The 15,471-nt window shown below is 43.6% G+C and overlaps 1 protein-coding gene across 2 annotated transcripts in view; it reads right to left on the minus strand.

The window, feature by feature from the left end:
- Window positions 1-15,471, minus strand: part of ENOX1 (ecto-NOX disulfide-thiol exchanger 1) — a 136,916-nt gene that overhangs the window by 89,377 nt on the left and 32,068 nt on the right. For both annotated transcript variants that reach the window (XM_029283161.1, XM_029283160.1), the window contains 2 exons: window positions 14,371-14,604; window positions 6,253-6,465 (listed from right to left, as the gene is read on the minus strand). In XM_029283161.1, the coding sequence (XP_029138994.1) occupies window positions 6,253-6,465; window positions 14,371-14,604 (447 nt within the window). The remainder of the gene's footprint in view (window positions 1-6,252; window positions 6,466-14,370; window positions 14,605-15,471) is intronic.

The following is a 15,471-nucleotide window of genomic DNA, read 5'->3' on the forward strand; positions in this document are numbered from 1 at the left end:
AAAAGTATTTAATTCGAAACACAGCTTGTAATATTTGGTTTTAATTTGGCTTTTATCGGGGTTTATTTTCTGTATTTTTGTATTTTGTAATTTTTTGTATTTTGTGTTTATTATTTGTTTTTAATATGCTGTGAACCGCCCTGAGTCCTAAGGGAGAAGGGCGGTATATAAATTAAAATAATAAATAAATAAATAAATATTCTATCAACCCAAAAGTCCAAGCAAGAGAAGTACAACGTGCTTTGGAGGACGCACCAAACTAGCCTGTATCCAGGCACAGATGCCAAATCACGATGAATGTGATCTTCCAACAGACTGACTGAAGCTCCTAAAGGCTTGCCACTCAGCTGCACAAGAAGCTCTTGTGAAGAGCTAGCTTGAAAAAGGGAATTTTCAAAGGCTTAGCCATTTTATTGAGCAATTTCCCGGCCGCTGATAGCTCACAAGCAAAGGCCTGGGGATTTCCTGAGCTCCTGACGGAAAGACGGGACACGCCGTAGGTCTCACAAACAAATGCACAACAGCGTATCCCACTTGTGAGACGCCACGGGGGCCAGGCCGCAATACAAGGCTACATTTAAAAAAAAACAAAACCCAGAAATGAAGGCTCGGAACCCCCATTCATTCACAAAATCTCTTTTTCGCTGGAAAAAAAAAAGAGAGAGAGAGGTGTATTTAACAAGTCTGTTTGCACAAAGGCTCTTATCGGTGGCTGCAGCTTGCGCTCTTTGTTTGCCTTGCTTGGAAAGGAAACAATTCAATGGCTAAAATGCCTCTTTTATACCTAAAGAGGACTTGATTTTCCACCTGCCTCAGACCCCCCCCTCTCCCCATCACAAAATCTGCACAAACATGTACTCTGAGGAGTGACATAAATAATTTAGAGGCCTTATTCCGGGCAACAATAATAATAACAATGATACGGTATTCACAAAATTAAGGAATATTTCAGGTTTCGACAATGCTTCCAACCCTATTATTCTATGTTCTATAGAAAACATCCAGGCAGTCTCTTATATCCTGCAGGTGCTAATTTTTGTGGCATTCCAGGTTAAATCCTAAACTGACCCATGCAACCCAGGTACTTTTGGATGCCATCTGGGGATTCTAGAAGTGTTAGTACCGCTCTATAATGCCTTGGTAAGGCCACACTTGGAATACTGCATCCAATTTTGGTCACCACAATGTAAAAAAGATGTTGAGACTCTAGAAAAAGAGTGCAGAGAAGAGCAACAAAGATGATTAGAAGACTAGAGGTTAAAACGTATGAAGAACGGTTGCAGGAATTGGGTACGTCTAGTTTAATGAAGAGAAGGACGAGGGGGGATATGACAGCAGTGTTCCAGTATCTCAGGGGCTGCCCCAAAGAAGAGGGAGTCAAGCTATTCTCCAAAGCACCTGAAGGCAGGACAAGAAGCAACGGATGGAACTAATCAAGGAGAGAAGCAACCTAGAACTAAGGAGAAACTTTCTGACAGTGAGAACAATTAATCACTTGCCTTCAGAAGTTGTGGATGCTCCATCACTGGAGGTTTTTAAGAAGAGACTGGAGAGTCATTTGTCTGCAATGGTACAGGCTCTCCTGCTTGACCAAGGGGTTGGACTAGAAAACCTCCAGGATCCCTTCCTACTCTGTTATGCTGTTATTCTGTTAGAAGCAGCTGGTCCATCACATATGGAGAGCAACTAAGTTAAATGATGCAAGGACAGGCCACGTAGAACAATCATTCTTAAGTTGTATTCCACAGAACAATAGTGCTCCTCCTCAACCTGAGCAGGTCTTGTCAAACCACCATGAATGAAGACAGTTCTTCTCAAACATCACACTGAGACAACTAGGAAAAATTGAACGCCATTGAAGGAAAGCAAACAAGAGCTAGTAAGTGAAACGGCACTGAAACTCCGACTGTCTTTCCTTTCAAGATATGTACTGTATGTGTAAGCGGATTGTAACTACTCTGTATACAGGTCCTCCTTGACTTATGACCATGATGGAGCCTGAGGTTGTAAAATGAGTCATTGTGTGACCAATCGGATTTTATGACTTTTTTGCAGCAGTCGTTAAGCGAACCCATGGTTTACTAGAAGGTGGTTTTGCAGAAAAACGGAAGTAAACATTTGAAATGCAATCAGATGACTGCAAAGTCAAAACTTTGGAACTGGGTCTTAAGTATTTTAGGGGGGTCATCATAACTTCAAATGGTTTCTAAGCAACCAGCCAATAATAATAATAATAATAATAATAATAATAATAATAATAATAATAATAATAATAATAATAATAATAATAATAATAATAATAATAATAATAATAATAAAGTTGGAAGAGACCTTGAAGGTCATCTAGCCCAACCCCCTGCTCAGGCAGGAAACCCTATACCATTTTGGACAAATGGCTGTCCAGTCTCTTCTTAAAAACTTCCAGTGTTGGAGCATTCACCGCTTTTGGAGGCAGGTTGTTCCACTGGTTAATTGTTCTAACTGTCAGGAAGTTTCTCCTTAGTTCTAGGTTGCTTCTCTCCTTGATGAGTTTGCTTCTTGTCCTGCCTTGACTCTCTCTTCTTTGGGGCAACCCCTGAGATATTGGAACACTACTATCATGTCCCCCCTCATCCTTCTCTTCATTAAACTAGACATACCCAATTCCAGCAACCGTTCCTTGTATGTTTTAGCCTCCAGTCCCCTGATCATCTTTGTTGCTCTTCTCTGTACTCTTTCTAGAGTCTCCACATCTTTTTTACATCGTGGTGACCAAAACTGGATGCCGTATTCCAAGTGTGGCCTTACCAAGGCCTTGTAAAGTGACATTAACCCTTCACGTGATCTTGATTCTATCCCTCTGTTAATGCAGCCTAGCACTGTGTTGGCTTTTTTGGCAACTGCAGCACACGGCTGGCTCCTATTTAAGTGATTATCCACTAGGACTCCGAGATCCCTCTCACAGTTACTACTATTGAGCAAGATACCCCCTATACTATACCTGTACTTGAGGATGGCCTGTGATCAGTGCCAAGGATCAGAATACATTTTGTCTCATCTTTCATTAAACAAGACATGGACCCAAATAGGCCATCTACGCAAGCCTGCTCATCCCATTAAGATGTATAATTGATGTATTAAACACAAGGGGAAATGATGACGATTATCGTTTTATTTCTATGTCCTTATTTTTTTCTCCCCCACCCAAAAAATGTTCAACTTTATACGACGTTGCGAACTTAGAGGAAACATCGATTCAAAAGCAAACCCGACACCGCGATTTCAAAAAAGTATTGCGAACGGCTCTAATCGCATTTAAAAATCGTGGCCTATTCCGTCTGCAAACCGCCGTTGTACTTAATCAACGTCTCAGGTGAAATATTATACGCAATCTAGATGATTTATTTCCCAAACACGCTAAAGCAGGCTAATTTTGGGGTGCCTGACATTCAATGTTTCCGAAGAAATGATCGTACTACATCTGGTTCTTCGTTTATGTACTTGTGTACGTTCTGTTGCATGAGAACCGTTAAATATTTTATATTTAATCATGGCATATGAAATGTTTGCACATTAGATTGGGCATGAATAAAACATCAGCCCAATAATCATCGCTCATAGTTTTTGGAAACTATGTTCCGTGTCACCTGGGGTAAAAAAAAAATAAAAAAATGAAAGCTAGGTTTAATTTTTCTTCACTTTGATTGTAAGAATGTGTTTTCACTCCTGAAACGGTCCCTGTGTTTTTTATTATAAGATGATAAAGGAAATTCGGCGCGGAGGGGGGCGTTATTCTGATTATTGTTTTATAAGGAAGGGCCATTAAGGCAACCGAGCTGGTTACAATTTCTCCAAAAGAAAAGAGGCCAGGCATTTAAATACTGGAAGGAACTCATCTGCTAAGTGTGTGCATTTGCAGAAAATCAATGGGATGCAGTGGCTGCCAAAACTTTGCACCCGATTCCTCTTTCTGGACTGAAATCCACTTTGGAGAATGAGTAGGTTTGGGTAATAAAGAACCCTACTATTTGCGTATCATCCTTGATGTTTGCCTCTCTATTTATCGCCACGCCCCCCCCTTCAAACACACGCAGAATCCACAAGGCAGCCGGCACAAAATAATCTACAATTAGTCCTCCACTTCCAGCAGTTCATTTAGTGGCTGTTCGCAGTTACTGAAAAAAGGGACTTTATGACCGTCTATGGCAGTGTTTCTCAACCTTGACAACTTTACGATGTGTGGACTTCAACTCCCAGAATTCTCCAGCTAGCATTGCTAGCTGGAGAATTTTGGGAGTTGAAGTCCACACATCGTAAAGTTGCCAAGGTTGAGAAACACTGGTCTATGGAGACTCTCCGTCATCCAGGTCCTGGTTGTCCCAAAAGTGCTTTTTGGCAGGAGGCAACTGGACTTCCTTTGTTTTTCTTTGAAGACGTTTCGCTTCTCATCCAAGAAGCTTCTTCAGTTCTGACTGGATGGTGGGGAATGGAAGGATCTGGTCAAAGCTGAAGAAGCTTCTTGGATGAGAAGCAAAAGGTCTTCAAAGAAAAACAAGAAACTCCAGTGGTCTCCTGAAAAAAAACACCTTTGGGATAACCATGGCTTGGATGACTGAGAATCTCCACCGACATTTAGCCACACACTTTGGGATGAACACGCTTCGAAGGGTGCAGGAGCATGAGGAAACTAATGGATGGAAACTAATCAAGGAGAGAAGCAACCTAAAACTAAGGAGAAATTTCCAGACGATGAGGACAATTAATCAGTAGAACAACCTGCCTCCAGAAGTTGTGGGTGCTCCAACACCAAAGGCTTTTAAGAAGAGACTGGACAGCCATTTGTCTGAAATGGTATAGGTCAGAAGTAGGCAATCTTGGCTCTTTTATGACTCGTGGACTTCAACTCCCAGAGTGCCTGAGCCAGCATGGGGGTAACTTTGGCCCCTTCATGACTCGTGGACCTCAATTCCCAGAATTCCTGAGCCAGCCACACTGAGGGGAAAGGGAGAGGTTTCCAAGCTGAGCCAGGCTGGCTGAGGAATTCTGGGAGTTGAAGTCCACGAGTCATAAAAGAGCCAAGGTGGCCTACCCCTGGTATAGGTTCTCCTGCTTGAACAGGAGATTGGACTAGAAGATCTCCAAGGTCCCTCCCAACTCTGTTATTCTCTTTATAAATTTCATAGATGATGTATGCAGTATGTAAAAACCTGTAGCAGTTCATCTGCCCTGAATCTTCCACCCTGTAGATTCAAGAGAGGTCTCAATTTTTTTTAAAAAAAAATTGCCCAAGTGCCTGTCATATAATACACCCTCTGGAGATATTTGTAATCCTGTCAGCATTTTTCTGCCCTTTTTCTAACTGTACAAGATGGGTGTTTTTTTAAAGGCGCCTTCAAAATATTTGTCCACACCATAAATTTGCGTAACTCGTTTACCACTCTGACAGTTTGATTTGATTTTATTTTTTATTCTCATCTTCATGACACTCAATACATAATTTCTCCTTTGGAGACAGATTTAAGGGGTCATCAAGTTACCTGCGACATCTGAAGATCTTGTTCCTTGTCACTCACCAGTATCTGAGGCACTACCAGTGCTTCTACGAAGGCAGAAATTTCTGCCTCAGTTTTGTCTCCTGGCCTCTATTTAGATACAAACCAGCAGAAAGAAGTACTACAGGAAGTCCCCGACTTATAACCGTTCATTTAGTGACCGTTTGAAGTGGCAACAGCCCTGGAAAAGGGACTTACGACCGTTTTTCATACTTAAGATCGTTGCAGCAGCCCTGTGATCACATAAATCAAAATTTAGGCGCTGAACAACTGACTCGTATTTATGACGGTCGCAGAGTCCCAAGGTCACGTGATTCCCTTTTGCACAATCAAAGTCCATGAGGAAGCCAGATTCACTTAACAACTGTGTTACTAACAATTGTAGTGATGCCCTTAATAACTGTGGCAAGAAAGGTCGTAAAATGGGGGCAAAGCTCACGTTAACCAATGTCTCGCTTAGCAACACAAACGTTGGGCTCCGTTGTCGTCATAAGTCAAGGACTACCTATATCCCCCAACTACTTTTCTCCCTTCCTCTAACAAACACAATAACTTGGCTCACCTTGAGATTGCAAAGGCCTGATCCTGGTTCTTTCCAACATATGAAACAATCGAAAAAGACTAGACAGCAACTACTTACCCGCGTGATCACAAGCCTATCACCATGAAAACCACTTACACAACAATAACACACTTTACAGAACTAACTGGGTTTACTTACATTGAGTGAGGATGCCCGTCAGGGCGTTCTTGAAGTTCTCCTTGGCCTGGTCCATCTCTTGTTCGTGATTGGCTTTTTCGTTCATGAGCCGGCGGATGTGGCTGTTGGCCGATTGCACCATGGAGTAGAACTGGTTAGACGTGCGGCGGTTCACCTCCCCTCGTTCGATCCAGGTTAATAGCACTACTATGGCTTCGGAGAATTTGCTGTCATCTGGAACAAAAACCCATTCGAGAGAAGCTAAAATTATGGTCACGTTCTTTGTCTGCGAATGGATTCCAGCCCTTACGAATTGTCCCGTTAACAATATTTATGACGTATCTTCGACTCGGTTTGGCTTCGCACTCCTAATATAAGCCTTTATAAATTGCTCTCTGAAGCACTGATTATCACGAGTGCCGGCAATGTTGTGGCTTGAATTTTCATTCACTCCTTATGCTGTCATTGCCGTGTGAAGTAGGTTCACTCTGGGAATAATTAAACGCGAAGTATTTTTTAAGATTCCACCCAACTCGAGTCAAAAGAAGACAAAGCTTTTTTTCAGCTCCGCAGTTCATCTTTCCAATAGGGTCCTTGAGTGTGCAACTGTTTTACAAGCACCCCTGCAAACACGAGTGATTCCAGATGAGAGCTTTCTATCAATATCACGCTGCGGTGAGATCCGTGTGAAATAGAAAATATGTTGTGTTGGTGTATAAAACTCCCTGATTTCCATGGGAAAGAAAGATGAGATGTAAAAATATTATTTTTCTCTCTCCTTAATGGTGGATCCTCAAACATAAGCCAGAGTTACATCTATGAATCAATCATTAGGAATGATTCCGAGATGTAACTCTGTGTCAACATCCAGCTCGAGAATCTAAATAAAACTCCAGATTAATTTCGTTTCTGAAAATCTTACTGTTTATTGAATACACTGCTTGGTTATATCAAAACAAAACTAACTCTGAGGTTCCCACATCAATTTATAGACCAGTGGTGGTGAATCTATGGCACGTGTGCCAGAGGCGGCACCCAGAGCTCTCTCTGTGGGCACGTGCACCATTGCCCCAGCCCCACCTCCCCCTGTGGCCCCCTCCTCACCAGCATCTCCCCTGGAGGAGAGCGCCCCCAGGTGCAGCCCACGCAGAGCAGCGCAGCCGACATGGCAGCTGGGCAGCAGGGACAAGACTCCATCCTCATGCCCCATCATACACAAATGATGCTGCGGGGCGCAGGCAGAGGGTGTGGCTGCATGGCACTGCAGGGCCGCTTGGGTGATTGACGGTGGGCCGTGGAGGTGGTGGGTGGCCCTGTGGGAGGGGGCAGGGCAGTTTTTTCGGCACTCAGTCTCTAAAAGGTTCACCATCACTGTCATAGACTTAAACAATAGTTTTCCCAGGCAGCCCCCAACGTTTTACGTAATCCATATCAACGACTCCACTTTGTTATGGGAACTGTCTGCTTCAAATCCACACCTGTTCTGGTGTCCTTGACAAGACTTCAGGCTCCCACAGTCTGCAGCTGAATTGAAGAAGTTTTGTTCCTCCATTTACCCATTGGACAGTAACACCTCCCCCACTTAATTTAAAGGCAAGTTGAAATGCAGAAACACGTAGCTGCCAAAGTTTCACCCTTGACACTCTGGCTTAAGTTTGAGGATAGACCATTAAAGTGAGATTGACCCTTACTCTGACTGAACTAAAGAAGCCTCTTAGATGAGAAGCAAAACATCTTCAAGGGAAAAAAAACCAAGAAAGTCCAGTTGCCTTTTGTAAAGCACCTTTGGGACAACCATGACCTGGATGATTGAGAATCACCATAAACCCTCTGAATCAATCTCACATGTCTAAGAAAGACTGAAAAAAACTCACAAAGGCGTCAACTGTCTGGGGAAGGGATCCTTGTGGACCAGCAGCATAATCTCCAGGACTTTTGAGGAGATCAAGGGCTCCATCCCAACATCAACTCTTTCATTCCATCTGGGTCTTCTCCTCACCTTACACCCCATTGACCTCCATGCCAGAAACTTCCTTAAACTCTGGATTTAGCATTTACTATTGTAATGAATACTATTTACTATTCATTACTGGTGGAGAGACAGATGTGATTGCAAGCAAGTAGACCCAATGATGTTTTCATATTCCAAAAGCACAACAACAACATGTGACCTGAGCACAAATAAGAGTCTGCCTCTGTAAACTCGCGGAGTTTATGGAGTTCCTTAGTCAAAGCTGCTCCATCCTGCCAGGGGGTTACTCAGCAGTCTGCATATTAACAACTGACTCGTCCATCTGAGGTTCTTATTCCCCTTTGACTTCTGTTCTTTACATATCCCAGTCCAGCAAAAGGCTGAGCCCAGTTCCAGATGAAGCAACACAGGAGGATATTTGTAGCCCAGGGGTCCTTGGGACTCTCTAAACTTGGTCAGTTTCTTGAAAATGTTTCATTACCCAACTAGGGAACATCATCAGCACTACAAGGGGGCAGTGATAGCAGAGTGGTGGCGGTGGTAGTGGAGGAGGAGGAGGAAGAGGAGGAGAACTGTGGGATCCTTGGTACTCCCTGAGCTTTGTTGCTTTCTTGCAGACATTTCATTACCCAACCAGGGAACATCATCAACACTACAAGGGGGCAGTGATAGCAGAGCAGTGGAGGTGGTAGTGGAGGAGGAGGAGGAAGAAGAAGAGGAAGAGGAAGAGGAGGAGAACTGTGGGATCTTTGGTGCTCTCTGAGCTTTGTTGCTTTCTTGCAGACATTTCATTACCCAACTAGGGAACATCATCAGCACTACAAGGGGGCAATTCTTGCAGAGTAGTGGTGGTGGTAATGGAGGAGGAGGAGGAGGAGGAGGAGAAGGAGGAGAACTGTGGCATCCTTGTGCTCTCTGTGTCAACAGTCCAACAATTGAGGCCCAGCAGGCATTACTTTATTGAGTACAGCATCTGAGAACTGAAGAAGTGAAACCAATTCTGAGGTTTCCCATGTGAAAGCATGCTTAGTTAAACACTGGATTCCCACTTCCCCACCCACCAGGCGTTCACATTGTCCAATAGTAATATTTCTTTTTGTTATGGGAACAGCTCATTTCTCCATTGACCACCTGCGGCAGTGACCTTGGGTTGTTGCAGGCTCTCATGGTCCATGAACGGCTCCTTGGCATTCCATTCCCTTCCCTCTCCTTTTTTCTTAAGGCAAGATAATGAAGCTAATAGCCATTGTTTCCTTGCAGACCATTCATTATCCAAACTAGGCAACATCATCTAATACTGATAGCATTACCTAGTTTGGTAATGAAACGTTTGCAAGAAAACCACCAAGCTCAGAGAGCACCAAGGACCGCACAGATCAAGCATTCATTCAAGTTGAGAAGCCTCCTAGAATATGAACCCTTTAATTTTTTTTCCTGAGAAATTTGCACACTTAATCAATACGCTGCATTTGTCCTATGGAAAGGTTAAATGGTTGCAAAATGTTTGAAAGAATAAGGTGATCAACCTCTGGATGCTGGAATCCATTTTTGTGGATGAGTCACTGCAAGGGCTGGTCTTATGACAAGGAGAAAGTAAACAATGCTATTTATGAAGATTTGTCCACAAGGTTCTGTGTGAAGAAAGCTGTGCTTCTTCAATCAACGCGTTTTATGAACATCCAGACTGAAGGATGCACCTCAAAAGAGGCTGTTTTTGATTTCCATCATTGCCGAGGCAAATTAAATAAATCAAAGCCGCCATTGGCAAAAAATAAAATTATCAGAAAGCACTTTTAATCTTGATTACTCCACTGAAGATGTAAACATCTGCAACTCTCTCAGCACCTCTAATGGAACTTTCATTTACAACATGATTTTGTTGCATCGGGAAATCTCGAATCATTTTGCAGGTAAGAACAGAACTGGCCGTTATAAAATTGCAACTCTCTTAGCTTTCCGTTCAGGCACAATGTTTGTTACAGAAAGAGTACAGAGAAGAGCAACAAAAATGATCAGGGGACTGGAGGCTAAAACATATAAGGAACGGTTGCTGGAATTGGGGATGTCTAGTTTAATGAAGAGAAGGACGAGGGGGGACAGGATAGCCTCCTGCAAAAAGCACCTCTGGGGCAACCAGGACTTGGATGACTTGAGAATCTCCATAGATACAAGAAGGAAGCTTGAAAGTCCCCCCAAAATTAAATGAAGACTTTGAACCTGCGTTCTCCTTCTGTCAGTCAACAGGAAGCGGAAACCAATTGCTTTGGAACAGGGCTTTTCAACCAGTGGTACGGGTACCACCTGTGGTACATTGGCACCTGGCAGGTGTACGCGACCATCCTAGAAAAGTGGTAGTGGGGGAGGGGAATGAGCTGAACCGGTGGCAGCACCGCACAAGCCTGAGCGAGAGATGGCTGGAGCTGCAGGGCTGTCTGGGGTCAGCGGAAGCGCCAGGATCAGCGCTTCTTCAGGGTGTCAGGGCTCAGTGGAAGTGCCAGGATCAGCACCAGGCTCCAGCTGGAGCTCGGCGCTGATCCTGGCGCTTCTGCTGAGTCCAGAAGAAGCACCGATCAGCTGGAATGTTGCAGCATCTCCAGGGTCTTGTGATTTACATTCAGATGCTTGGCAACTGATTCATATTTACGACGGTCACAGTGTCCCAGGGTCATGTGAAGTGATCAAAACCTGTTGCAACCACCCAGCAGACGGGGGGAATAAAAACCACCCCCCCACCCCACCCCCACTGCCAATCCTCAACAGAAATGCTCACAACAATGAAAACCTCGGGCAGGCAGGCAGGCAGGCAGGTGTCTTGCTCGGCTGGGGCTTGGGGGGCACTTTTTTCAGTGCCATTGTAACTTCAAACAGTCACTAAACGAACTATTGTAAATCGAGGACTACCTGTACTTTATCACTTTTTCCCTTTTGGGGGGGGTGTCATCAGGTTTTTGACCCCTTGCTAGGCGACTGGTGGTACTCGGATGTTGCCATATCCTAAAAGTGGTACAATGAGTGAAAAAGTTAAAAAGCCCTGCTTTGGAAGACTAGCAGGTGGGGAATATGAAATGCAATCAGTAGAAAAAGGCATGGCTAAGAATCTAAAATGTATCATTTCAACCCGGCACTGGATTTAAGTTATGAGACTCCCCCTTGATCATGAGAGGCCTTGATGTATTTTTAAAACAAGTTGCCATGGATGTAAATGAAAAAGCCGAGTTCCTTGGTACAGCGCCTCTACGAAATCTTTAGAGAAAAGCGTCACATCCCCTTAATTAAACAAAAGTTTTTAAAACTTTGTTAAAGGCATGCTGGGAAATGAGCCCACTGCATTTCTGTAAAATACTATATTTAATTCTGGATGGAGATGAAAATTATTTAAAAATGAAAAAGTGTGAAGATTCTTGAGGGAGGGAGGGAGATGCAATCCCTGACAGGGAGAACAATTAACCTGTGGAACTGCTTGCCTCCAGGAATTGTGGGCGTTCCATCGCTCCAGGTTTTTAAGAAGAGACTGGACAGTCACTTGTCTGGGATGGTAGAATTAGTCCTCAATTTACAACCCATTCATTTAGTAACCATTCAAAGTTACAACAGCACTGAAAAAAAATGACGTATGTCCGTTTTTCACACTTACGACCGTTGCAGCCACGTGATCAACATTCAGACTCTTGGCAACTGGCATGTACTTATGACAGTTTCAGTGTCCCAGGGGTCATGTGATCCCCTTTTGCAACCTTCTGACAAGAAAAGTCAATAAGGAAACCAGATTCATTTAATAACCAGGTTACTAACTTAACAATCGCCGTGATTCGTTTAACCGCTGTGGCAAGAAAAGTCATAAGACAGGGACAAACTCATTCAACTGTCTTGCTTAACAACAGAAAGTTTGGGTTCAATTGTGGTCAAAAGTCGAGGGCTACATGTTTATAAGATCTCCTGCCTCGGGCAAGGGGTTGGACAAAAAGAAATCCAAGATCCCTTCTGTCATGGTTCCGACAGATGAAACTCTTCAGAAGAACTTTGAGGCATTGTTTACCTTAAAGAATCTTCATTTTGAGTAGCATAACTTCGGCACTGCATAATCGAAGCCAAAAACTGAATTCCCCTCCCCTGAGCCCGTAGTATCACAGCACAATTCCCTCCTCCAATTAACAGTCATAATTCACATTCCCCAATTAGCTTGAAGCGCGGGCTTCCTCTCCAGTTCTCCAGCCCACCAATTCCTTATCAGCTCTGGTTACAATAACCTTGATTCTCACGCTAAGTTTAGTGTTGTTATGTCTAGCTGGACTCTCGTTCACATCCCCCTCCCAGCATCATCTAAATCTAAAAGCGAAAGGAAAAAGATGGCTACATTTCCATCTCTTGTCAATGCAAAAAACATCCGATGTTCGCAGCGTTGACATCTTCCATTGCTACGACTCTATTTCTATTTAACGGGTGATATACAACCAGTTAAACGCAGCGTGAATTGAAGCCCAGCGTACGAGGCTGCCGACAGAATCCCAGCGTCACCGCAGATCAAAATAGTGAGGTGCAGAATCGAAATCCCACAAGAATTCTCAGTTGACTGAAAACACAAACGCCCCTTCCTCGCTGGGCGAGCGCACAATATTTGCGGTCTGCGGTCGCAGGCTTCAACTGTTACAAAATCTGCGAAGGACGCGTAAGGGTGAGATTGCGGAAATCGGTGACGGATCGCTTTCTCTCTGCCGAGTCCTGTACACGGAGTGGCAAATTGGATTTCATACCTCCTCAATGTGTAAAAAAAACTCCAATAACATTTAAGGAGAAGGAAATAACTGGGATATTTTGAAATGTATCGTCAAAAGTGCAGAAAGAGGCAAAACGCCTTTTCGGATCACTCATAGCCAAACAGCAGCTATTGTTATACAAGAAAAGAGACACATTTCATTAAATATTACTAAAAAATTAAAAAAAAATTACTGCCCGGTAACAAGCTTGCAGTGTTAGTGATGTTTTGACATCAAATGGAATCGGAAAGTGTTGTGTTATCTTTCAACTTGAGGGCTCCTTGATGCTCTCTGAGCTTGTTTGTTTTCTTGCAGACGTTTCATTACCCAACTAGGTAGCATCATCAGGTTCTTGGGTTGGGCTGTTTACTAATGGCTCTATGGCAGTTTCTTGATTGGGGTATTGCTTACTTACGGACAGGCAAGACACCAGGATATAAACTGACAGCAAACCGCAGTCCCTACTAGAACTGTTGATGTTATCTAGTTGGGTAATGAAACGTCTGCAAGAAAACCACCAAGCTCAGAGAGCACCAAGGAGCCCACAGTTTCCATCCTCTCCTCCTCCTCCTCCTCCTCCTCCTCCTCCTCCTCCTCCTCCTCCTCCTCCTCCTATCCACAAGCCCTACTCCCTTCTAGCACTGATGATGTTACCTAGTTTGGGTAATGAAACATCTGCAAGAAAACCACCAAGCTCAGACAGCACCAAGGACCACGCAACCCTCTTCCTCCTCCTCCTCCTCCTCCTCCTCCTCCTCCTCCTCTTCCTCCTCTGCCTCCTCTTCTCCACAAATCCCACTCCCTTCTAGCACTGATGATGTTATTTAGTTGGGTCATGAAATGTCTGCAAGAAAACCACGTAGCTCGGAGAGTATCCCCATAGTCGTCATAGTCATCGTCCTCCTCCTCCTCCTCCTCCTCCTCCCTGCAAACCCTATTCCATTCCACCACTAATGTTACTTAGTTGGGTCATGAAATGTCTGCAAGAAAACCACGTAGCTCGGAGAGCACTAAGGACCCCATAGTCATCCTCCTCCTCCTCCACCACCACCACCACCACCTCCTCCTCCTCCTCCTCCTCCTCCTCCTCCTCCTCCTCCCCTTCTTCTTCTCTGCAAACCCTCCTGCCTTCTAGCACTGATGATATTCCCTAGTCATGAGGCATCTGCAAGAAAAACCACCCAGCTCAGAGAGCACCAAGGACCCCACAGTTCTCACACCCCCTCCTCCTCCTTCCCTTCTCCTCCTTCTCTTCCTCTTCCTCCTCCTCCTCCAAACCCATTCCCTTCTAGCACTGATGATGTTCCCTAGTTGGGTCATGAAACGCCTGCAAGAAAACATCCAAGCTCAGAGAGCACCAAAGGCCCCTCCTCATTTCAACCCTGAGCTGCAAATGTTCTCCTTCGTTGGTACCTTTCAGTTTTTCAGCCAGCAGGGAGGCCTCGTGTTCCGAGTAATGCATTATGACGGGAGGCGAAGGCGGACGTATCCGGTCTTCTTCCATCTTGCGACGGTGGCGTTCTTCCCGCGCCAGCATCCTCTGCTTGCACTCCCACTCATAGAAGTCATCCCTGGCCTGAGCAAAATCGACGTGGAGCCGGCCGGAGTCTTTCTTATCCGTGCTCGATCCTAATCGCATGCGGTAACCTGAGAACGAGAAACCCCCAAAATTAAAATTTTTTAAAACAAAATAGAGCGGTTCTTTCTACTTCTGCGAAGGTGGTTATTTTAATCAGGTTTTTTCCCCTTATTATTATTCCATAAGTTATCAAGTGGATAAACAGATGATTACGCCTGCTGTTCCCGTGAAGCGTAACCGGACATGTGTGCATAGACTTGTCTTCTAAAAAATATTACAGTAGTCCTTGACTTACAACTGTTCCTTCCAAGTAAAACAGCCTTGGAAAAAAAGTGATTGATGGCCGGTTTGCACATTTAAGACTGCCACAGCCTCCCCAGGGTCATGTGATTTAAAGTCAGGGGCTTGGAAACTGGCATGTACTTAGGATGGTTGCAGCATCTCTGGGGCATGTGATCACCATGATTATGATCATGATTGATCCCTTGTTGCTTGTATGCACATGAGAGTGTATGCACTGAAGACAAATTCCTTGTGTGTCCAATCACTCTTGGCCAATCAAGAATATTCTATTCTGTTCTGTTCTGTCCTATTCTATATTTTATTCTATTCTATTCTATATTCTATTCTTATTTTAATTCTACTCTATTCTATTCTACTCTATATTCTATTCTATTCTATTCTATTCTATTCTATTCTATTCTATTCTATTCTATTCTATTCTATTCTATATTCTGTTCTTATTTTAATTCTACTCTATATTCTATATTCTATTTTATTCTATTGTATTCTATTCTATTCTTATTTTAATTCTACTCTATACTCTATATTCTATTCTATTCTATTCTATTCTTATTTTAATTCTACTCTATACTCTATGTTCTATTCTATTCTTTTCAATTTTATTCTATTCTATTCTTATTTTAATTCTATAC

The sequence above is a fragment of the Protobothrops mucrosquamatus genome, unplaced genomic scaffold (assembly GCF_001527695.2).
Source record: "Protobothrops mucrosquamatus isolate PMUCROS unplaced genomic scaffold, P.Mucros_1.0 scaffold28, whole genome shotgun sequence".
Taxonomy (NCBI): domain Eukaryota; kingdom Metazoa; phylum Chordata; class Lepidosauria; order Squamata; family Viperidae; genus Protobothrops; species Protobothrops mucrosquamatus.